General features: G+C 44.6%; 1 protein-coding gene across 5 annotated transcripts in view; it reads right to left on the bottom strand.

Moving 5' to 3' along the window:
* MAML3 (mastermind like transcriptional coactivator 3) overlaps window positions 1–25,052 on the bottom strand; it is a 257,442-nt gene that overhangs the window by 102,189 nt on the left and 130,201 nt on the right. The window contains exon 2 of one of the 5 annotated variants that reach the window (XM_075501042.1): window positions 15,149–15,228. The exons of the other annotated variants lie outside the window; for them this stretch is intronic. Coding sequence (XP_075357157.1) covers window positions 15,149–15,208 — 60 coding nt within the window. The 5' untranslated portion in view covers window positions 15,209–15,228. The remainder of the gene's footprint in view (window positions 1–15,148; window positions 15,229–25,052) is intronic. 5 annotated transcript variants of the gene reach the window in all.

Genomic DNA, 25,052 nt, shown 5'->3' with positions numbered 1-25,052 from the left:
AGGTACAACCACATCTCGTGACCAGCGTCTGAAGTCCATCAGCTCCACAGTGGCCTCTCAACGACACTTGCTGCAGGTGTCACGCAGAGACAGCGGGGAGCGCAGGACAGCCTTTCAAAAGCCGAGTCGGAGCTGTACTCAGACAAGCGGCCAAGCAAAGCAGAGGTGGGTTACATACCACTGCTTCCAACAAATGAAAGTATTTCATGCATCAAACCACTCCCCTACTACGCGAATTGTTTCACACTGCTGAAAGCACTGCACCGACGCCTGCTAACTCACAGGATGAAGCCTGACGTAGCAAATTGATTTTGGATCGCAATTGCTCACTTCAGGCACATGCTGTGCTCTTCCACGCTGGGCCTGCCTGCCCAGTTCTTGTTGGCCAGGGCAATGCTTCAAATACGCAGGAAATTCACATCGTGAAATCTGTTTGAAGTTGGTAAAATCTTGATCTGCCAACCTAGCAGGCTCACAGAGTAACCTCTGCCTCATGAAGGAGGTCAAACCTTTGCCTGTTACCCAAGCTGCTAAGGGCTGCTGGGGACTCTGTCATCACCCTTGTTTTTGCAAACAGTCATCAAAAGAACAAACCGACTCCCAGTAACGATAAGACGTAAAAGATGCTCAGGGCACCAGTTAAACCTGAAAGAGCTAACAGTGAGGAAAACCATCCGCTTTCTCGCATTTTAGCTGGGCTGGTGGGACAGGAAGGGTTGCTCTCTCAAGCTGCGAGAGCACCGGCCGTCTGGATGCAAAGCAGGCAGCGCAGGGCCCTCGCCGGAGCTGCCTGCCCCGGCCAGCTGTCAGGCTCCCAGCCACCAGCGGGAACTGGATCACACTGAGAGGTCAAGCAGAGGACGGGGAAGAAGGGGAGCAAAAAAGGCACTGGATGAAAGCAAAACAGCGACAGCACTGGTGAAGTCAAACCAAGCAAAGGCCGTGACTCTACCTGCCCTCAGTCGGCCAGGTAAGGATGCGGATGTGTGCTGAAACAGCTCGAGAAAAGCAAGAACTGGCATGAGCTTTCATCAGAGCTTTGAGAAAAAGAAGAGCAAGAGAAGGGAAGGAGACACATTTCTGCAGAGACAGAGAGAGAAAGAGAGGTAGCTTCTCCCATGGCTCGACGGCCTGTTCACATGTATTTTCATCGCAGATTAAAGAAGTTTTGTACTTCCATTGCTCAGGTCGTGTGACAAGAGGACTTGCAGCTCTGTGTGTATTAATTTCATCAAAATAAAAAAGATAAGCACGTATATCTTTACTGATGTTTTTTGCAGTCTTTTAAACCACCCCATTGCGTTGCTGCCAGAAAGACATTTTCTTCTGTAGAAATGCACACTGTGGAGAATGCCTAGCTCGTGAGGGATGCAGGAGTGAAGAAATCTGTACAAAAATTAGTGGAGAAATATATACAAAAAATACCATCTATGCTGCTCAAATTGTATGTGTCTAGAACAGGCTGGGGAAAAAACAGTGATCCTTCTGAAGTATAAGTGCATATATCAAATCAATTCCAGTTTGCCCTTAAAATATTTTTCTTTCATAATTTCTGTCTCCCTCGACACAACTCCAACTTAAATTTGAATGCAAAGACACTAAATGACATGCTTCTGAGGAGATTTGGCATGCAGGGTCCCTGGGGAAGCTGTTGAGTAAAACACAGGCAATGGATGCAATTAATTTCCTCAATACAAAATTATTGGCAAGTTTAAGTGGACTTTAGAGCACAAATTATTTCATGGATGAAATGCTGTCATCATTGTCAAACAGCTTTCCTGCCCGAGTCTGTGATCTACATGGCTTCCTCCTCTTCAGGTCCATCCAATTTAATCCTGCTTTAGCCCAACAGGGTAAACACTGGCAAAGCAGTAACCTCATCACTTAGGGAGTGCCAGCATTCCTCTGTGCAAAAGTCTTAATGAAGGTGCTAAGAGCCTGAGAGCTAAACTACTTAGCTGGCAGTGCCTGCTCCTGTCTCTCACGTGGAAAAGCTGAGCTACACTCTCCCTGCAACTGTCCTCGCAGACGGCAGGAGCTACATTTTCAAAGTGCGTTATGAGGATTTAGTCAGGCAGCCTCTAATTGACTTGTCTGGGAGTTGTGCTGATAAATCTTCACCCTTTGAAAACATTCCCAGTCTGCTTTGTATCTGGACAGGAGGGGAAACTAATGATAAAAAGCAGACGCTGCAGATTATTAAAGCCGTACCTCCTGAAGAACTCCTGCAAATCAGGGTAGAAAAGACATGCAGGAACCTCTTGTGTTTTAAACTAAGCAGCAGCAAAGTAACATAGCCAGTGTTGTTGCACATGCACCACAGCTACTCATTCACTACTCACTAGGGCTTTAAACTGTGTATGTGACACTAGAAACGGTCTCCTGGGGAAAATCTTGCCCCTAGTCATCCTTGGATGGGCACGAGTCGTAGCAAGCTAGTGAAGTGCACTGGTGCCACCCTGCCTGCCTAGTGAAGGGGCATTTGGGACAGGAAAGCGTTCTTGTGCTCTGCAAAGGAGCAGCAGCTCTCTGACACGGCCTCTGCTTTCCTTCATCATTAAGGCACCGGTAGGATATGAGCTCTGTTTATGGCTTCAGAACTGACAGACTAAAATCTTGTCTAACTGCTCTAAGGGAAAAGCCCTTCCTAGCCTTAGAGCAGGCAAATTACTTTCCAGTTGCATGCAAAGTACTGCCATGGCACAATCTACATGCATAATATAATACTCCAGAATATTATTGGAGAAACTCTGAAGGAGGAGCCAGAAAAGACGAGGGATGGTGGAGGCATGACAGTACTCCCCCAATCACACTGTTGGTTTCCATGGACTATGAGCTTCTATTCAACCTCTTTTATTGCCAAAGCCTGTCTAGTGTACGATCTCTAGAAGACTGATAGCAAGCTGTCAGAAGGCTGAACTCAGAAATGGTATGGTTGTCTCCCATTCATTTCACCGGTGTTAACTCCCAACAAACACCACCTCATGTCAGCATGGCTACTTATTCCACAGTTGCATGAAGTAGCATCTTCCAGTTCCTCAAATCAATGCGGGCTAAGTAATTTCAGGGATTCTTCCACACGACTAAGTTCAAGTTCATGTTTTTTGAAGCAAAGTGTTTGATACAATCAGAAAAGGAAGGAAATGAGAGCCAGACAGTCTACATACTGTACCTGTTCAAGCCCATGCATTTTAGTCACCCTCTTGCGGTAAAATCATAATAAATGAAACTTCTATTTGAAAATAGTTTAAGATCAGAATTAACAGATTTCCACAACTAGCGCATAAAAAAGGAAAAATCTTGTGAATCAACAAGAGGACAAGTTATACTGTGCTGCAAATAAAATGGTGAATTTATGCCAGAGCTTGTCTCCGTAAGCCTGCCTCCTCTTCCCCAGCTGTCCCCTGTGCCTGACTGTGCAGCTTGTCTGAGGACATAGGTGACCTGAAGATTTCTTTGCAAGGACAAATACTTTTAAAGGAGTGTAGATTATCTAAGTACAAGTTAAACAATTAACAGTGCAATAGGCATTGCAAAGGAGACCCAAGCATGGGGGGAAGGGGGAGGGAAATAAATCTTTTGCATGCTAATGAATTAATAGTCATATTTTTCAAAGTCCTAATTCTCATTATGCTCCTGAGCCATCTCTTTTGGGGAAAGGAAAAAAAAATAAACATGGGACAGATGAGTTTGGAAGTAGAATAGTGCTAGGCTATAGACCATAAAAAAAATCAAACTACTAACTGAAAATTCTAAAATAGAAAAGATATCAGAGATATCATCTAAAATGGATCTGGCTTTTTCCTTCATCCAAACAGTTCCCTGATCAGCACAATCAGCTTGATCCATCTCTAAGAAAGAAGAGCAATGCTAGAACTGCTTGTTTGCCTTGCCTTTGCATATCTATTTAAAAGAATGCATGCAGAAGCAGTTTTGTAAGACTCCTGTACAAAACCCATAGCTCACTTGTGAGAGGTGCTGAAGCCCTCAGCTCCCGTTAAATTCACTGGGAGTTAGGGGTCCACTGATAAGATCACTTCTTCTGCACCAAAATTTCTTCAGAGATGGACACCAAGTCTGGTGGAACAACTCTTCTTTACATTCTTTTTTTGCTTGAATACAAGTTATAGCCAGTACTGTAAAAAACATTGCAGGATCCTTGAAGATCTGTGAAGACTAAAGGAGTCAAAGGATTGTACAGGATGCCCCAGACATGTTCTGAATTATTCCGGGCACAGTTTGAGAACTATTTGCCATGGGCTAAAGGCCAGGCAGCACTGAATAGCAGTTTCACCCTAAATGTGTCCGAGCAAACCATACAAACTTTACTTCTTTGTTGCCTCAGTACCTTCACGTCACGCTGACCTTGGGTCCCACAAAGGCATGCAACAACAACTAATGGAAAAGTACGTGTCTGGTCTCCTAGATCCCAGAGATTATCAGAGTCACAGAGTCCCAAGGCTGGACCTGCTGTATGGGGTGAACTGCAAATGTACTATTTAAGTCTACTGATGAAGTGTAAGGAAGAAGAAAAGAGATTTTAAGCAAATCAAGGCTCCGATTCAGTAAAATGTTTAAGCATATACCTTGAGTACCCTAAGCAACCTAAAATACAAAGAATGATTTATGCAACGAACGACTTCATCAGACCAAGGTCTTTGCTCAGGTCTTACCTTCCTTATTTCATCTACAGCAGCTATCTCCACCCCAGGATAAACCTCTTCCTCTCTCCCATCGCTAGTCTGAATGAATATACATACACAGCGTAGTTGATTGGCATATGTGCACTGGCTTCAGGCTTCCCCAAAGGACAGATCCTAAAAAGGAGGCACTCTGTTGCAATCTGGTGAATCTCTTCACTCCCTGCACATACCTGGAGCACCTAGGAAAGACGGGAGCTGTGGAACACCCGCCCAAGCAGTTCATACTGTTTGCTCGTGGCTTTCACGCCCTTCCAGCAGGCAGCGTGGACTGTTTCTCCCAGTGTCCCCAGTACCTTCCTCAACAGTGTGAATGCACATTTGCTTGTCACATGATAATGATGCCCAACGTGGACACAGATGCCAGTGTTGGGGAATGGGCTGTGAGGCACTTAGAAAAGATGGTTGCCAGGAGGAAATGTGAGCAGTACCTATAAAATCACCTGGCCTAGAGCCCTCCTTCTGTTGATGTCTGAGTGACATCAAGAAAAAAGGTGCCTGTGGTCAATCTAAACGACCTACACTGACAGGCGGGGAAGGGCCCACCTCAGCAGTAACCAGAGTCTTGTGAATAGACGTCCCATGCTTGCCTGCTCTGCCCACCTTCTAAAGCTGTTATGTGAAGTTTGCAGATATCTTATCACCAGAGTATCTTATCACTGAATGCTTTTGAAAAAATGTTAGCTACTGTTAGGAGGAAACCACATCTCTACTTTCTTAAACCATCTATGTATGAAGATGCTCAGTTCTACTCAGAGCTTATCTGAAGCAACACAGTGTCCCAGAGAAAAGCAGCAGCAGCAGCCAGCGTGCAGGCAAATTCTCCAAGTTGCTGGCTGTTGTGCAGTTGAACTCATTGTAGCAATGGCAGGAAAAGTTTGCCAAAATCCCGAAAGTGTGTAAGGCTTCGCGATGTCTCCATGCAAACCGAAAAGATGACTAGGAGAAAGGTGGTCAGTGCTCTGCTAAACAGGTCAAATTCCCAGTCAGTTGTGGCTGCCTGCCAGAATAGTATCAGGTACTTTTATCTATTTGTGTATTTTGAAAACAGCCCTCCAAGGGAAGGAACTGCAACTCATAATGCTACATATGTCTGTACATGCCCATTGTGCACAACACAGTTTTTTTTCCTTTTGCTGGCAAAAAAATACCCTGCATTTTCCACACATGTGCACACATGCACATGTAGTTGCTGCCCACGATACTCACATGGGTTTTCATCTCAGCGATCTATGAATACTACGCATATATTAGCAGCTAATCCAAATTAAATTTAGACTTCAAGTCCCATTCACCACTGAGAGTTTGTGCCTTTAACAGTATCAAATAAACACAAGACGACAAAAAAGCATTTGTTGTTGTTAGACGCTGTAGGTAAGACTGAGCCACTGAGAACACTACAGTTCTTTCCTAAACCCCTTGGAGGTATGAAGCACAAGACATTATGGTTTGCTGTCAGATAAGCCATAGAAATGCACCATAAGCCAGCTGTGCATTCATATAATGGGCTTCCACTAACCTTATTTTCCTTCTTAAAAGACTTCTCATTCCCACCTTTTTCTCCTGTTCTAGGAGTGATGAGCCACCTAGTACTAAGGCACTTTTAATTTGTTAGTCTGGAGATAAAGTACTCCTGGGCTACTACCAGAATTATGTGGATTTTGCTTTCAGAGAAAAACAGAGGTGGGCTGAATCTAAAAAGAAAAAAACCTATTTGTGTGTCAAAATACCCACAAACCATCGCTCAGCACTTAAATGATGTCTGTCATTCAGATGCAAACATACATTAAACCTCTGAATTTCACTTAAGAAAACAGAGCAGGAAGCTTGCCTAAAGCTGCATATGAAGTCAGTGGCAGGGTTAGAATTGGACTCAAATCTCCCAAATCCTGTGACCAGCCAGTGGGAATACAAAATACCTTATATCTTCTCAGATCAATAGGTGCTTTTGCTTCTCTTTCTTGTCTTATTCAGGAAAAAGAAAGCGGGGGGGGGGGGGGGGGGGGGGGGGGGGGAGCTACAAACAGGACAGAAAGAGCCTGGGAACTCCTGCAGACACCATAAGAGAGTTGCAGGCAAGAACAAGTAGATTCATTCCAGTCTTAAGGATGCAATTCATATCCCCTATACCAGGCTGAGATAGGAATGAGATAAATCATGCTCTAGAAGTGTCTTTTTCTTTTCACTGACCTTAAAGGGAGTCTTGGTAACTAGCTCAAAGAGAGGCATCCACAGTCAGATGCCTGCATCTGGACCTTCCCCAAGCCACCAACATTACTTGCCCAGTCACAATTAGGGCACTAATTACATGCTACTGCTGTTGACATCTGTGTTTAATAAAGATTTCTGTGTGGGTCACATCTTTCCCCCAGTTTCATTTCCAGAGGCTTCAGTTTTGTCCCACTAAACTCGACGAAAAAAGCTTGAAATCTTCATAGTTTGGCATATAATTATGATATTACATTTGCTCTTGGAAAGAGTCGTACTTTCTTGTAGCGCCAAGGGAAAGAAGGTTGTGCAGCTCCAAATTCTTGCTTGGTAACTTACATGCTTAATCATTTCTGGATTACTTAAAAGAGGAAGGGATAAGGGGAGGGGTAGCAGGAGGGGCTGTGATTTAAATTCCAGATAAATAGTAGTGTTATAACCATGATGGTCTAAGCAAAGTCCATAGAAAAAAAAAGGTATTTTTAATTAGATGCACAGATAGCAAGGAAATATAGACAAGCTTTGGGGTAAGCAAGCACTTCTTCCTTCTTAAGTAACAGTTGTAGTAACCTTAGTAACAACTTTCACAGAATCACAGAATCATATAGGTTGGAAAAGACCTTTAAGATCATCGAGTCCAACCATAAACCTAACACTGCCAAAACCACCACTACACCATGTCCCTAAGCACCTCATCCAAATGTCCTTTAAATACCTCCAGGGATGGCAACTCAACCACTTCCCTGGGCAGCCTGTTCCAATGCTTGATAACCCTTTCAGGGAAGTAAAATTTCCTAATATCCAGTCTAAACCTCCCCTGGCGCAACTTGAGGCCATTTCCTCTCATCCTATCACTTGTTACCTGGGAGAAGAGACCGACCCCCACCTCTCTACAACCTCCTCTCAGGCAGTTGTAGAGAGCGAGAAGGTCTCCCCTCAGCCTCCTTTTCTCCAGGCTAAACAGTCCCAGCTCCCTCAGCCGCTCCTCATCAGACTTCTGCTCCAGACCCTTCACCAGCTTCGTTGCCCTTCTCTGGACACGCTCCAGCACCTCAATGTCTCTCTTGTAGTGGGGGGCCCAAAACTGAACACCGTATTCGAGGTGGGGCCTCACCAGTGCCGAGTACAGGGGCACAATCACTGCCCTAGTCCTGCTGGCCACGCTATTTCTGATACAAGCCAGGATGCCATTGGCTTTCTTGGCCACCTGGGCACACTGCTGGCTCATATTCAGGCAGCTGTCAACCAACACCCCCAGGTCCTTCTCTGCTGGGCAGCTTTCCAGCCACTCTTCCCCAAGCCTGTAGCATTGCATGGGGTTGCTGTGGCCCAAGTGCAGGACCTTGCACTGAGCCTTGTTAAACCCCATACAATTGACCTCGGCCCATCCATCCAGCCTGTCCAGGTCCCTCTGCAGAGCCTGCCTACCCTCCAGCAGATCAACACTCCCACACAACTTGGTGTCATCTGCAAACTTACTGAGAGTACACTCGATCCCTTCGTCCAGATCATTGATAAAGATGTTAAATGAGCAAGCATGCTTAAGAAATGATGGAAAAATCGTGTAGATATCGGGTATATAGGATTGTGTGCAAATCTGCTGTGTGATAAAGCTTCCCACAGTACGAAAGTTTGTTTTTAAAGGAAATGACATGGGCAGCAGGTTGAGGTTTTTCCTAGGGCTATTTACAATACTCCTTTATTTTTCCTCCTTTCTTCTAAGCTTTTCAAAACTGTCAAATGAAAACAAAAGCCTGGCAATTAGCATATTTCAGAATTACATTAAGGGCCCAGCTTTAAAATGCCCAGCTGCCCGAGACTGACTTTTTTCAATGCCAGGTGGAAGACACGAGGCCAAGAACCAGCCTTGAATATTGTGGGTCCTGATGGCTGTAGGACTTGCAGGAGACCGTGGTCTCAGTATGTCTGGGGACATAAGTCACTACTTTTTTTTTTTTTTTTTTTTGCACCAAAACCAGAGCTGTCTGGTATTGCCAAACTCCAAATTCAGACCCGCAATAATCATATTAGAAGCATTCGACACTGCAAACATAGAGGATTTTCCTGACTCATCAGCAAAGTAGTGGCAGCCTTCTCCTCTCCCTGCTAATGAGAAAGGACTGCAATGCCTGAAACTAGAGCAGATATTTTTCCCCTCAAGCATTCCCTATGTCTCTGTACAGCAGCATAACTACCCAAGGATGTTCTCTCCGTACAGGGCCTGGAAACGTTACCAGACAGTGAGCTACTAAATGGGTACTGGGTGAAAGGCTCCCTAAGGAGCTGCGGGGGGAACGCAGCAGGACACAGTGCCCTTCTTGGGAACGCCGTCTCTCCACGCAGCCACTGTCTAGCAGAGGTTCAAACCACGAGGATTCAGACTAAACCACAGAACCACACAGATTCGCCTCTCGGTCTAAGCACAGCAGGGCTGCAGACAGCCTGTGTGCTCTGGCATTCCCGGCTTACACTCCAACGTCTCTTAGTAAAGGCATGCAGGCAGGAGTCCCTGGGGATAAAGCTGCTCTTGTGCTGCTGCCCCGTGAAGGGCTAAGAGCTACAACTGGTCCCTGCCTCCTCTGCTTCCCCATAGCTCTGCCGGACCCCTGAAGCTCTCATCTGGGTGGCAGCAGCCATCAGAGCAGGCTATGACAAACAAGTGGCAAGTTAGCAACAGTGGCAGCAGCTCTGTGCGGTGATGGGAGGCTTCAGGGAGCTGGGGATGAAATGTGCATCAGGCAGGTGGGGAACATTTGCTCCCCCCCTTGCATAGTCCCATCTTTTTTCCTCTCCTGTCACTGCTTCCCATATTTTCACAGTTCAGATCTCACAGCCTTACAGATAAGTTACGTGGCTGCAGAAGGCAAAGTGGCTCTAGAGCATCAGCCTTCCTTCTGACAGTTACAAGGCCTCTTCTTACTCCCACCCTCAGTGCATATTCATATTCTGTGATCAGCCTCTCCCCATCTATCTGACCGCTTTCTTCCCAGCTCTGCTGTGCTTAAAGGTCTTGGAAAAAGCCATGAGACAAACTGACCTCATTAGCAGTTTCCTCAAAAAGTGAGTTGGAGCTGGGCATCCATCTCCTCCAGCAATTCTCAAGCTCACATAAAAAACATGAAAGGAAACAATGCCTAGGGTTGCTCCAGGAATTCCAGCTACTACCGACGAGAGGGATTTGCATAACTTGCCCCTATCAGCAGTGCAAGCAAGAAGTTTCTGCTGCAACTGTTTCTTGGCTTTCCTCATTTTCACCCCACCCTGCAAGAACAAGAAGAAACTTTCTTCACGTATGTATGGGGCTGCAAAAGCAAATGGCTTACAGATGGGCTCAGCAAGTGGTTCTTACTCCTGTGATGGCTGGAAGGTGGGAAGGTATGCCAGGGAAGGCGCTCTGTGCCTGCTCTGTTTCTTACACTCTGCTTACTGACTTCAGTTGCGGAGAGGACACTGGGCTAAATGCCCCTTTGAGATGACCCAGTACAATTGTTCTTATTCCTACAGTGCCTGCAGAAGAAAAGCTACTTTGAAGCTCTTTACTAAAATAAAATAAACAGAACCCTCCCTCTACCAGTTTTTGAATATTCCAGTTCTGAAGCATTTTGATGATAATACATGATTTTATAAAGCTGCAGCTATACAACGCAAAGTGATTCAAACTCATTTCCAGTGACCCCTAAATAAAGAGGAGTCGGCGCAGGAATAACAACCTTAAGCACTTGCTTAACTGCTTTTTGAACATGGACTGAATGCCAGACTGGGGTCATCCCATTAAAAGATAAACAAATGACCATACTTTCTCCTCTTCCCCTGGTCATCCCCCACCTCCAACAGCTCCTCCCAGCTCCAACATAACCGTGACCTACCTATCTGATTTTGGGTTCCTAAAGACTATTGTTGCAGTTCGGTATCTAAAAGGAAGAACTGTGATAACCGTCACACCAAACATGAGGAGGCATAAGTAAGCGATTTTAGCTGTTAAGTTTTTCTTGAGGATCTCAACATTCCTTATAAAGAGAATTCTTCTTACTAATATCCAGGGCATACAATATAAATAAAAGATATTATTTCATACACAGAGCAGGTATCACAGTGAAAGGCCATGGAAAGTGAAAGACACCAGTGGGAGCAGCAGACAAGGGAGCCTTGAGGCCGAAATCTTCAACATGCTGAGGCCCCTGATACAAATGACAATATCGTGTACAAAAAATGGCCTTTGCTAGAAAACAGCACGGATAGAGTCACTTCAGGAAACGTGAACTGTCATGATACTCAAAATTTATTTTCTCTGCTTCATATGCATAATGGGATCCCCTCAGAAAATGTAATCTAATTGAGCTTGTTTAAACAATCAACTCATTAAATTCTTGAAAATATAGAAGAATAAATATGTGGAGATTCCAGATATGCAGAGAGACTATTTATTCTTTTCCTAGCTTTCCTTACTTTTCACATATGATGCTGTGACTCAAACTCCACATAAAAAGATAGCCAAATTAATTTTTTAATAGGGAAGGGAAAAATCAACCTCCTTGGCAGAACTTGAACTCCATTCCTCAGAATGATTAGTTTGGCCACTGGAGGGCTCCAATATTGTTCCATAAAAGTAAAAGAAAGTTTACTAGGAAGGATAAACACATCACAAATAGCCTAGGCAATAAAGTTCAAACATAATACGCAGTCTGAACCAAGATCTATAGGCTTGCAAGCATTTCGTAAGAGTCAGAGCTAATTTAACCATTGTTTTGCTCTTGTAGCACAAAAGGAGTTGAAGAAGAACGATTTTCTTACAGTTTGGCTATAAACGTCTCCTCAAATACAGCACATGAAAATGATTTTTGTATGCAACAGTAGAACGACTAGGTGTCTGCAGAAAAGCAAAATCCATAGGTTTCACTGGTACATGTCAATAAAACACTTCTGCACAAAAGCCCAGTGCTGCAGGGTACAACAGAAGTACATTCTCTGTCCCTCTCGTGACTCCAGTCTTCTCAATGAAAATTTACCAAGATAAATCATGCAAGTCAGCAATGGGAAGACAGGGAGGAGAGCCTGCTACAGAAAGTCCTTGATTGCTTGTTCTTTTTTGGATAAGCCATTGTTGTGAGTTGCCTTTTATTTTCTAAGAGGATCTATATGTTCAGGTATAGAAAGTCAAGGAATAACTGGCCCTAAAACTAATGGGTATTTTCCCAGTAACATGGCAGCCAAGATTTTATCAGAAAAATGTATGTGGTCCTGCAGAAGCCAGTAGGGGCACTGATGTCAGCTGATAAACTAATGACTGCAGCTTATCAGCTGATAAGCTAATGACTGCAATGCTCCAGCTAAGGATAAAACAAAAGCTATTTCAGTATAGGAGCATGAGAAAAAGCATTTCAGACATCATGCTATCTACAAACTTACAGAAGGGAGCAAAACGTCCAAGTACCCCCCGCACTCCCCAATCCATCCGGTTGGGGGTTGGGGGAATTAATCCTGGGCTGAGATCCTGAATGTTGGAATTTTCATGCTGAGCCAAATTTCACAGCTGAGTTAAGCACTCCTGAAAATAAAGGTTTATTAGAAATACTGAAAGATGCTAGTGGGTACTATGATAAGCCCAACTGAGCACTGTTCTTGTTTGATGAAGTGTACTGTATTGGGCTGATGCACAAAACATCGTGGTTTGCTGGCACCTTGCCCTGAGCACACTATTTTTTCCGCTTCTTCAATGTAAAGGGAAAAAGAGAAAAAAAAAGCTTGCTTAAAATATCCCTGCTGCTCTCCTGTAGCCCCTTCCTCCAGCACATCACATGTTAATGCCAATCTGCTGGGAGACTGCAATTCGAACATAATGAGATATTAATGAGCTTTGCACATGTCCCCAGTCGCAAGTCGTCCCCCCCCGGCTCATTTCTCACAAACCTACAGAGATGCTTTGCTTGTTTTCCTGACACTGCATTTGTGCCTCCCCCATCCTGCCCCCCCAAGCAAGCCCTGCTGCACCGTTCCCCTTAAGCTGCCAGCCCTAAAGAGCACCAAATGGGCTGGCACTGTCTTGTTTCCTGGCCTAATGGATGCTTGTTTAAACACTGGAGCTGTTTGCATTGCTGCGGCTCACTGCATGTTAAACACAGTCCTCTGAAACCCTACGCCAATCCAATAAAGGTATCAGCAGTTCAGCGTGGGGAGGCAATTACTATAAAGTCCCAAGTGTGCCTTCCTTCTAAGCTCAAGGAAGGAAAATTTGATCGAACAACTAAAAGCAAAATCTGATTCGGTTCAGCATCACGTGGAGGACACAAGGTTTAACTGCAGCCAGGCCTATGGAGGGCAGGAGGAAATCAATGGACGAGCTGGGGAGAGCAACTGCACGTTGTTAAGAGGGCTTTAAGCTGGCCTGTTAGCAATGCTCGCTGCCTTCACAGAGCCACCTCCCTCCCCCTTCGTCTATATGCCAAGGTGCACCGTCTTTCCTTTTTTTCCCTTTTAATGATACGCTGCCAATTTCTTTTCACCCTTCATCAATTCTTGAAACAATTCTTCTTCTGGTAAAGGTCCTTCCCCTGTACAAAGTCATCGTCATATCAAAGGGGAAGTGTTACACAGGAACGGCTATGATAGAGGGTTGATGGTAACCAAAAAAAGATCTGTGCTTCATCGAGAGATGAAAAAAATCCAAATCTCAGACTAATGATAGTCAATATTTCAATGGACCAGCTCTTTACCTGGCCGAGGGCAGAAAATCAAGGGAGGAAGAAGCTGTATTTCAATTCATTTCATCCATAGAAACAAAGCTGCTTTAAAATGTTCTACTTCCTTTACTTTTAAGTGAGATAAGGAGATGGGGGAGTGAGGGAATGTTTCCATTTTATACTTTTTTTTTTTTTTAATTTTAAACAGACTCTATAAGATGGCCTCACTCCAAGGGCAGCTTTGCAACTGATGTGGAAAGTTTTCCAAGCACTTGCCATGGCCACAGCTATCCTCAGGAACCTAGGAAAAGGGGATTTGCCACACCATTGGCATCGTGCCCCTAGCTCTGTCCCACACCTCAGGCTGCTGAGGGGGCTAGAACGGTCCTCTCCCCTCCACAGCGCAGGGGAGGGATTGGGCGTACAGCTGGGAATTAGGGGAGATATCTTTGAGGGTGAACCTGCCCTCCTCAGAGCCCAGTCCCCAATCCTGTGGGCCGGGTTCATCCCGTGGAAGGAGGCGGCCGGCAGTGCACAGCTGGCAGCTGCCCGTGCCCAGATCTACCCGTCATCGCCCCAGCCAGGGCTGGCATCTGGCTAATGGGCTTAAGGATCAAGCTGTCCCTTCAAAGCAAAGTTATCACAGGTCAGAAATCCGGTGTGATCCTAAGACGTGCAGGCTGAAAGGTAGAGGGCTGTGCCAATTAACTGATTACCGAACGATAAATGTCACTGGGCTGTCGTCACTCCCGTCTGGAGGCACCGCCATTCGCAACACTCAAACGAGGAGGGCAGGGAGAGGAAGCACTGTCTAGTTTTAAAAAGGCTATCTGCGGGGGGAGATTGTTTCCCTATTTGTTTTTTACAATTTAAGAGACCCACTCGTGGGGAGAGGATGGAGTTAATCCCAAGATCTCGCCTTCCGCGCTCCGGAGTTACTCTGGGAGCTGCAAACCCCCTGTGGACTCAAAACTCGGTGCAGGCAACAGGATGCCGCTGGCGGCCTGAGTACAGCTAGTTACAGAGTGACTGCCTGATGGGTGTTTTGACAGAAATTAGGGGCTTTCAACCAAGAGGGAAAAAACTGTTGGGAAACATCTGTTCTGTTAAAAAAAAAAAAATTAAAAAAATAAAGCACAGTAACTTTCCTATTTTCGGTTTTATAGCAAAATACAAACAAACAAACAGCACTTGTTTTTGCTGGCGTTCCTTGCCAGGGCTGAGGGGTGGGGGGAGGATGAGCTGGAGACATGATGTCTAGGTAAAGGGGGAATCCTTCCACATACTGCCCTTCAGTTAGGGCTTTGAATCTGGAGATTTAATTTCCACACCTTACAACAAGGATCACTACTAAGAAGACAGGGCAAAGCCCACCGTCCTCGTGGGTGGAGCAATGCGGCAGCCAGAGCTAACCAATACCAAAACAAACAAAAACCAGCCTGTCTTGAAAGCATCAGACCCCAAGATCCCCGAGAGACTCTTGTCACATTACAACTCTTTCCCTCTCTTGAAGCTGAGAATACAGCTTCTGTAAGGGCTTGAGAAACCCACTCACCTACTCACCAGTGGTAAGTGGAATGATTTCCTGATGAGACTGGGGAAGGATGTGGCTCTCGAAATCATCAGCTTCTGCAGAATCTAGCCTTTAATTTGAACAAAACAAGACCAAAAAAAAAAAAAATCCAGCCCTTGTGATTGCACAGATAACTTTCCAAATATGACCCACTGCCTTGCTGTGTTTCTGAGTCCGCAGACAGGCTTCTCTTGTTGTTCCCAAGAAGCTGCACAGTGAAATCAATAAGACTCATTAATGATAATCAGTACCCTATGGGCAGCAGCAAAACTGACAAGAATCCTGCCAATTTTGTCCTTCTGCTGTTACTTGGGGAAGCTCTGATTGACAGGATAGGTAGATTTCTCACTTGCCTGCATTCAATAGGGAGAGGAAGGTGCGGAGTCCTGTGGGAGGGTCCAGCCACAGCATCCCACAAGGAGCATCAGCATTTGCTCCAGTCAGAGGAGGGCTTTGCACTCTCATACTCACCCATACATAGGATGAGGCTCTTTTCTTTCTTCTTTTACATCCTGATACATTGCTCATCCCTGAACACCACAACGTGCTTTCCTACTTCCTGACCCCACCAAGCTGGTGAGCCGATAAGCCTCAAGTCCTGACACAAGCCATACCCTCAGCTTTGAGATGCATGGGGAGCTATATCATGAAAGACAGACTGGGCTTTTAAATAACGCAAAGTGTCCTAGATGTTCTTTTCACTCTCTTAACTCTGACACAGTGACTAGAGGATCTGCCACCCGTTGTCTTCCCGTCTGTTGCTGGTGAACCACTAAGGAGGTATTTTGGGCCTCAAGGAAGGGACCCAATTCAGCTTCTTCAAGGTCTGCCTCCCCCCAGCTCTCCTCCCACTTCAGGGACTTCCAGTTTTTGCTTGTTCCCTTCAGACCAGAATCTCCTTGGGCACCAAGCCAGCCCTGGACCCTGCCACGCATGCTCTCTGACATGGACCAGCACAAGCGACAAAACAGATGTGTAGACAGGGCCACTGAAGAGGAACTCCCATGGAGATGTTCGTTTCAGGATGAAATTTTTACTAATTTTTAAGATTCAGTTACTTGAAGGCATACATTGCACACTTGTTACTTGTTTAAAACATAATTCACTATTTGATTTAAAATGGCACATCTGAAGGGACTGATTGGTTTCCACCTTTGATATCTGACCCAAGGAGATAATGCAAAAAACACAGTAAGGTTTAAAGCAGCAAGAATTTCCTCCTTCCCATCCCCTTTGAACAAAATGCGCCATGATAGCATAGCTATACATTTACAGTTTGAGTGCATCATTCCTGAGAATAAAATAGCCTTTTCCAGAACCCAGGCCTACACAATGGAGATAGTTTCCTATTAATCAATATTGTGGAAGAAAAGTGTAATAAATTGATGTCTGTACATCCAATGTGTGTAATCTGCTTAGATAAAAAACATGAACGTTCTTATAATTCACACTTTCGAGGGAAATAAATGGAAGGATTGACAGAGCCTACATTTGTCAGGAGAAAAACCTAGGGGAAAAAAAAAATCCCCTAAGTGTTTCTCAAGCATAGTATCATCTCATCAGATGATGAACAGGGTGACACTGAGGTAAAGGAAATGGAGAAAATGCCATTTCCTGCTTCATTTCCTCCAGGGAGAATCTGGAGCAAGGTTTCATCAGATTAGAAATCCAAACAACCACATGTAGACTAAATGTTTTGTTTGCAGTTCCAGGCCTCCGAGGGAAGTACCCTGCTACAAGCAGCAGTGGGTTAGCTCTGCCTCCGCGAAGGAGTGGCAAGAAGTAGAAGAGGAGCAAGAGAAACTGGTGATGTGAAGAGTAAGGAGTGGTGGTTGTCACCTCCAGTCTTGGTTTCTAGGCCCTGAGTAGGGCAAGCACAGGCTCCACTACAGAAGACAAGGTTACTGGCCTGGGGGTGGGGTGTGTGGGAATTTCAAGTTGTCAGTTAAAGAAACAGAAGTGAAAAAAAAACAAACAAAAACCACCCCCAACAAACAAACAAACAACCCCCCCCAAACAAAACCAACCAACCAACAAAAAAAAAACCAACAAACCCCCAAACAAAACCCCCCCCGACCACCTATCTTTTCATTTCCAGAACAGTTCAAATACTACGGGTGCCTCAATTACACATATAAAGGAGTCAGGTTTTGAAAAATGCCAAGTATCAGATCTCTAAACATCAGACCTTTGCACATGCAGGTACCCCAAAACTGAAAGACGTTTTTGGAAATGTTTTCCATTCCTGCCCGTTCACATCAATAGTCACTGCCTTGAAAACGGCAATGTTAGACTGGCATTTACCGTCACTAACCACACAAATCTACCAAATAACGGTGCATAAAAATGGCAAAACAGTCATCAGTTGCACTTTATTTCAAAGAAGGTATGTAATGGGAATGTTGTTATATGCCCAAACATTAATAAACTTACATCAGAAGCTGCTGACTACATTTGTTTTCAGTTGGGCTCTTTAAGAAGCCTGAAGGATGGAGGCAAATTGGATGCTGTTTGTATCGGAAAGCACTTTGCAGAACACCCCGATAGTGGCCCAGAGGGCAGAATTTGGAAAGCACACCAGGGACTGAGAGGCTTTGGGACACTGACACACAAGGGAGGCTAGTTCAGTTTCAAACAGCTGAAAACATCCCCACTTTTTGCCATGTCCCACACTGGAACCTTTGGTGCTGCACCTCAACCATCTCCTAAGATTCCCACGACTTACAGTACAGCGTTTAACACAAACTGAAAACTGTGCTAGGTTTACCTTAAAATTCCCCACTGAAATCTTACTGAAGTTAGCCTTGTCAGTCAGGCCCTGAAGTATCAGGTGCCTCTGGGACAGCTCTGTCAGCCACTTCAAACCAAAAGGCCTTTGCTTCTCTAGCACAGTCCTCAGCCTCATTTCCAAAATGGATCCTGGTACTTTCCCAAATAAAGTGTGGGTGACAGAGCCATCATATTTCACTCGCAGTGATGCTAAGGACTGGGGATGGCCACTCTGTTGGCATGAGGACTGAATCTGGCCCACATGGTGGCTTTTCTTGGTGCTCACATCAGCAGGGCAAACAAATTACTAGGTGTGTGGTATTTTCAGCACACTCCTGGTGTCTTGAGCGCTGACAGTTGATTGAAAGGATTTGACAGCTATGAAAAGGATTGTGGTTGATCAGGGCACCAGGCATTTTTCTACCAACTAAATGGAACAACTGTCCTCTTCGGCGTGAGACACCAGGATTTATCAGCCCTACAATGTAGATTTAAGGTCATCTAGTAGCACATACTTTCTCTTTTCTCTATTGCATGTTTAGAAGATCAGAGAATTAATGTTGCATATGGTATCAACAGTGCTGAACTGTTTGGAGTAATGCAATTCCAGTAGCTGGTAACGGTGAGCTTCTTAGGGATCAAAACTCAGATGCCAACCCGGAACTCAGATCTCAAACCATTTTTCAGAGGCCGTCCTATTCACCGACAGCTAACACTGATGCTCACAGGAAACCTCACCCAGCTTGGAAACAGGTGCCCAACCCCCTCCAAATCACTCAGGCCCCATGGTGGCCCAGAGAACTCCAGCTGATGCTTCCTCGGACATGCTGCCAGGGTGCTCTTTTTATATAGGGGAAACCATCACATACCTCTTTGCTCATAACAGCTTCCCTCTCTGTGAAGAGGAGTGCACAGTGAAGCATATGGATGTGTGAGAAAGTTCACTACACATTTCAGATCTCTGCTAGTTATCTGATTTGCATCTGTTCAGCTGTACTTTTGCCTTGCATCTGTTCTGCACAAGGAGATATTGTAGAAAGCTTCAAGAAAGAAAAAAAAAACAAAACAATCCAGACAAATATAATGCTCCTCTTGGCAATTCTATATTAGTAGCCAGGTTGATAGTTCTGCCTGTGGAAGTGACAAATTTTGCATTGTATGTATGTTGTGTTGTCTGCCATTCTCCTTTGGAAGCAAGCACACAGACTCTAGCAGCAGCAGTGTTGTACAGATTGAAAGAAACAGTATAAATCTGTTCAAGGCCTTCCCTGGAAGCCCTTCCAATAAAAGCTGAGGGATTATTTTTTTGCAGTTTGAACAAGTGATCGCTCTGAACCAGAACTCCCAGAATTGAAATATTCCTGTGCTGAATATAATTCTAGATTCTGATCTACACTTCATATAAATCCCCTACATGGGTAACAGCTGCAAATCAAAACCAATACAGACATCATGGATAGGCCAAGCAGGCGGCCTTTTGGGCTGCCTGATTTTGGCAACTAATTCCTACGGCAGCTCCTGCCTACCCACTCCTCGCTGGCCGGAACGACCTCGGGAAGTTGGCAGATTTTGCAAGTAACACGCAGTGGTGAAGACTCACATCCACCAGGAACCAGTTGTCTTCTGTCAGCCATGACCACAACCCAGCTGTGAATGCCACAAAATTAGAGAAAACTTGAGTTGTACTTTGTGGGTAGGCCCCCCCGCCTCATTTTGATTACTTGGTCTTCCGGGACTTTATCTTCATTCTGGTTTACAAAGCATCCCCTGCTGGTGGGCTGACACAAAGAGAGCCAGTAGCAAAGGAGCCTGCTATTGTCTTAGTCAGAAAAGTCTCCTCGGAAGAATAAGTGACAGAAGGGAAGAGGAAACCCCGTGGAGCAAAAGTACACAAAGACTGTGCTGGTGCTAGCTCTGCTTCTCTAGCTCCTATTGATGTTTATTTCTGAAACGTGTCAGAAATAACAGAAACATCACCCAGCGTTGATTTTAAGAAGGGAGAGAAAGGAGAATGTCCTTTTCTTCTCTCCCCCATTTAGTTTGCAAGGCCAGCCCCCTACCCAGCCGGGCTGCCCCCTTCCACGCTGGCTCTTCTGCAGCTGGGGCTCCGCCAAGGAGGCCGTGCCCTGGATCGGAGGAGTGAATGCCCTGCACTGTTGTGCTTGCGTTTGCTGGGCCTTTGGCCAGCTATTGGTGGTTTACCCTGTCATATATCATATACTCCTTGATGTTTATAGGCGAGGCCTGTGCATGCTAAATATTTACCTGATCTAATTTGCCCAATCAAACTCTGGGTCTGATAAACGTATTCTAGTAACAGGCAGCTCTTGACCTTTCGTACCTCTCTGCTTCCTGAGGTCCATCCTGGCTGTGTTGTGAAACCAGAGCCTTGCTGTTACTGCATTAGTCTGGGGAGAGAAGACGATAGAAGTGACTTTCAACTCGGACCGGTCATGATTTTGGTCTCTGATAGAAAGACTTGCACCCTGAACAGACTGAAGTTTCCAGCACTACTGCTTATAGGAGGAAGGAGGCAGAGGGACCATCGTTCTCTCCAGTGCTTCCCTCCTCCTCCTTTCCACCCACCTACACTTCTCCAGGGAGCCGGAGGACACAAGGTCTCAAGGTCCCTATTTTCTACTTGGCCATTCCTGCCTGATCAGGCTCTGAGGTGCCAGCAGTAACCTTGCAATGAAGTAGCAATACATTAAAGAGACAATTAATAGCATTAACACAGCTCTCCTTGAAGCAGCATACTGATACTGGGACTAGGAGTACAGAGATTTTATTTCTTTCAGGGGAAAAAAAAAAAAAAAATCACAGCGTTCTCACTTAAAACTACCTCTTATGCCGAGATACTAGAGAAGCCTTTAAAGAGCAGAGAAGGGATGGAGAGAGACCACCAGTAGGTAAAAATGTTCTGTTTATGAAACCCTCTGCCCAGTCTGCCTCAGTAAGTCAGTATTTCTCAGCATCAACCAGCCCAATTCATAGAGGAAGTACCTTCATGCAAATAGAGCAGTGTTTAGCAAAGAAATTCACTGCTTTGCCATTTACTTAATGTCCTGGGCAAGGTATTAGTCAAAACATTTGTTCTGTGAAGGTATATTAAATCATCCATTTCAGTCCCTTCTCATCCAAAAGCTTTGGTCCTCTGTGGAAGAGCTTTTCTCCTCACAGCCCGCAGAAAGACAAGACAGTCAGTCTCCTTTTTTCCTAGCCAAATATTCTATTAATCCTTACTAGTTTATTATTTTGACTCATAACAATCAGATTGTTATGTAATTCTTAATTGCCGCAAGAATTGTCTAGAGACTAATGCTTAGATCTCACTGACAGAAAGGGTTTTTTTAATGTCTTAGATTACGTTTAAAGAAACAAACACACCAAAGTTGTTCTAGGCAAAATATTCATTATACTTTCCCAGATGATGCCACTTTTGTTCTGGCACGCTGTCAATAAAGCAAAAACAGAATTATAAAGATCTTGGCTCTGTTTTTACATTGTCGTAGAATAGGTAAGTGCAGAATCAGAACATCAATATTTGGCCCATAATTAATAAATTCAGTTCAACAAATTCTTTCCTTCACTGTGAGAGGCATTGTTTGAGCCAACAGTCCAAAATCCCAGGGAAAGCAGGGACAAGTGAGGTTTATTTGTTCGACTCTCAGACAGCAGTGCTACTCAAGCAAGTTTCTGGAAACAGAGGGACCTGCAGTGTTTCAGAAAATGAGGGAGCTTTTCATCCTTTATATAGGAAATGAGCACCCTTCTCAGGGGAGAGCTGCCATGATACTGTTAAAACAAAGCCAAGAATCACAGCACATAGGCAAAATACCACCTCACGATCCTGAATTATTTTACCCACCCCCAGCCATCGGGGTTGTTTATTATTGTACCAGTAATTTTCTAGTAAGATGCTGGAATGTCTTTGAGCATGGTCCCCTCTAAATTAAAAATGTTTTTAATTATTATTATTTCCAACTAGAGTCTCTCTCTTTTGGGATTTTGCAAATGCCACTTGTGTAGATTTCTGCTCATCAGGTGAGCAGTCTAAGTAGAATCCCTGCACCATGCTAATAGGAGAAATTTGTGTGAGTCCCATGGGGGTAGGAAAACAGTTTACCTTAGATATATGAATTTATATTGTTACATTATAAAAGCTTTGCAGAAAGGAGAATTTCTACCAGGTGTCAAGCTTCTGTACTGCGTAATCTATCATCAAATCTCAAAGACATCTGGCAAATTATTTTATTTTCCTTTTAAAAACCAAGGGGGGGAAATAAAAGCAAATTTAACATTTACATTACTATTTGCAAAAGTGAAAATGTTTCTTCCAGCAAGTTATGTAATATTTACTTTTTAGTGTAACTTGTTGACAAATTAAATATTTTGCAGAAAAATTCTCCACTACCATTAAAAAAGTGGGGTTTTTTCCCACTTTATGACAGTTCCAATCAATATTAAAATAAAAAACAAAAAGGGCAGATGCTGCTCACTTTGAATTACTTTGTTTCTTTAAGGAATCTTTTCCTAGGTGCAGACTGCATCTGGACTTTCAAAATCCTTTGTTTGACCAGACAGCACAGCATACCTTGGCTCTGCTTTACTTTCCCAGCACAGATCCTCTCCCGGTTCCCCATGCAACCGCACCTTTGCACAGCGGAACGCTCCTTGCTGCCTGTCCGCCCAGCACCCTCCGTCGCAGTCTGCTCTGCAGTACTGCCTGGGAATTTCCCCTCTTACTGCCTCCAATGCCACCCCAGCGTGCCAGCAGGAGAAACGTGTGCACTTCTCTTCTTTAGTTTCAAAGAAATCCCTGTGAAATCTGACCTTCCACGCATGGCCACGTGCCTCCCCACACCTGTGCTTCTATGAGGTTCACGTGCTTGGCTTCCACGTGTCTTGCTACTTCAGTATGAAATGACCCTTGAAATCAAGTGAGATGCTTTCAGGAGGTAACACTTCCATCTTGCGTATCTCTCTAGGTGCTCTAAGCTTGAGGACTTCACAGACAGCTAACTACACAGAGGTACCAAGGGCTCAGGACTTCAGGACTTAGTGACCAAGAGAAGCACGTAACATCTGGCTGGTGCAAAACACTGAAACCCTCTCCTGCAGTGGAGTGTTTACAGCAATGCAGTTTTCTCAGAGCAACTTTAATGGGAACTCAGTCCTGCATTGCATTTGAGAACTTTCCGAAAGGTGCCGGCTGTCCTTCACAGCTATGAGTGTAGTTTACACCATAATCCTCACCCTCAGCAACATTCAGGATATGCAAGTTGCGCCACCTGAATAAGAAACGTGTATTCCTCCACATAGCATAGTTTGGGAGAAGTCAAGTTTTTGACGCTGCTTAAACTAAAACTCTTTTTCTACATGTGATTCCCACCACGAGTTACCTTGTATGCACACACAGTGCAAGGAGACAGACAACGACGCCGCTGAATGAGGGAAAGAGGCCTTAAGAAAAAACACACACACGCCACCCAGCCCCCACTCCCACCAAATCTTCCACATTTCCTGATGTCTAAACATTTTCCTCTGCAGCCTTAAGATCCTTTGCTGTTCAGGTACAACACACACACATCACAAGCTCTCTACCACCACAGCTCAGGTGTAACAGCTCTGCTATTCTCTGGAGCAGAGCATGCCAGCCTCTACAAACCACGTCCTGATTCCATGATAAGGACAAAAGTCTCCTTATAGCTTGGCAATTATCGTAAGGAGCTAGCAGTTATCTCTTAAGGCATGGAGGCTAAATCGTGTACTTTTTCATTGTTTTTGGATGTAAAACTTGCTAATTTACCAGTTTTATTTTTCTATTGCAATCCTCTAGCAGGCACCCAATCATAAACACAGCAGCAAAAGCAGATCCATAGTAAAATCTTAGTAAAATCTTAACGGATATTTTACATAGTAAAATCTTAACAGATAATTTGGGGTATAATAGAAAAGTGAATTGCAAGTTACGGGGGGGGAAGGGAACAGCAATCGGCTATGCCTTCCTCCTGACATTGATTCATTTCAGCTGGTGAGAAGTTACAAGCTGGGAACTGCACAACTACTATCACTGGTTTTGTCAGAGAATCCTTCTCAAGTTTCACTGAACCCATTTCAACTCCTGCTGCTGTTACAAAAGCATCATAAAAATAGCAGCAAAACTGTGCTTTTTGAAGCAAGCAGTGCAGAAAAATACCCTTCACAAAAGCAAAGTTTGCAGCATGCTGTAATTAAGCTCACATCCTGACAGCGGGAGCATGAAGTTTTATTCTAAATATAGCAGAAGTCTCTCCAATGTACAACCCCCTTTTTAATGCAAGATTTACAAAATTAGTCATTATCTGCCAGCACCCTCCTAGGAATTCTTTAAAAAATATTTTGGGTTCTAATGCAGGGAGCTTTACGGCAGGGATTCAACGTAATCTCTAGTGTCAAGAAACAGATAGTTTTGGTGTGTTTACTTATTGCCTGCACAGCGCTTGGAGTAGGGCAGGCACGACACACAGGCAGGAAGATGCAGCCTCTGCCAGGCCTGACGGCTTGAGTAGGCAGCAGCACATACAGAGCACAAAGGGCAGACAAATCCCTTGACTTCTCCCCTAACATCGATCTCTTTTCCCAGCTTTCAGCACCTGTTTCTCATGGCATTTTACCTCGAGCTGGCAAGGCAGTAAAGACGCCATCAGCTTTGCATTGTCTTTTGTTTAATTCAGTCTAAAGCAGAGATTTAAGCCAGCTCAGGCTAGCTCATACTAAAATGCGGCTTGGCTGGCTGGCATGAAAGAGACCACACCAAGTTTAAACTGAGTTTGGGAACCATGTTCTTAAATAGATATCCTTAAAATGTATCAGGTCCAAATCCTGATCCTAAATGCATCAGTTGAAGGCAGAATAATTAATAATTTCCACAAATAAACTGTCCTGTAACTCCAGAGAAATGAGATTCTGGCCTGTGTTTTATCTTTGTGTTTCTGGGTCAGGCTGCAGGCCTCATCCGCACCCTGCACCACCTTTGCAGTGGAAAGGGAAGAGGCAGGAAATCCTTGGGTCACCCTCCATCGCAGTGCCCATGTTGCAGGAGCTTCTCTTGGGGGGGAAGTGGCCTGGCTCCTGACGAGAGCC

This window comes from Mycteria americana, chromosome 4, assembly GCF_035582795.1.
Source record: "Mycteria americana isolate JAX WOST 10 ecotype Jacksonville Zoo and Gardens chromosome 4, USCA_MyAme_1.0, whole genome shotgun sequence".
Classification (NCBI taxonomy): Eukaryota; Metazoa; Chordata; class Aves; order Ciconiiformes; family Ciconiidae; genus Mycteria; species Mycteria americana.
This window is presented reverse-complemented; position numbering and strand designations above follow the sequence as displayed.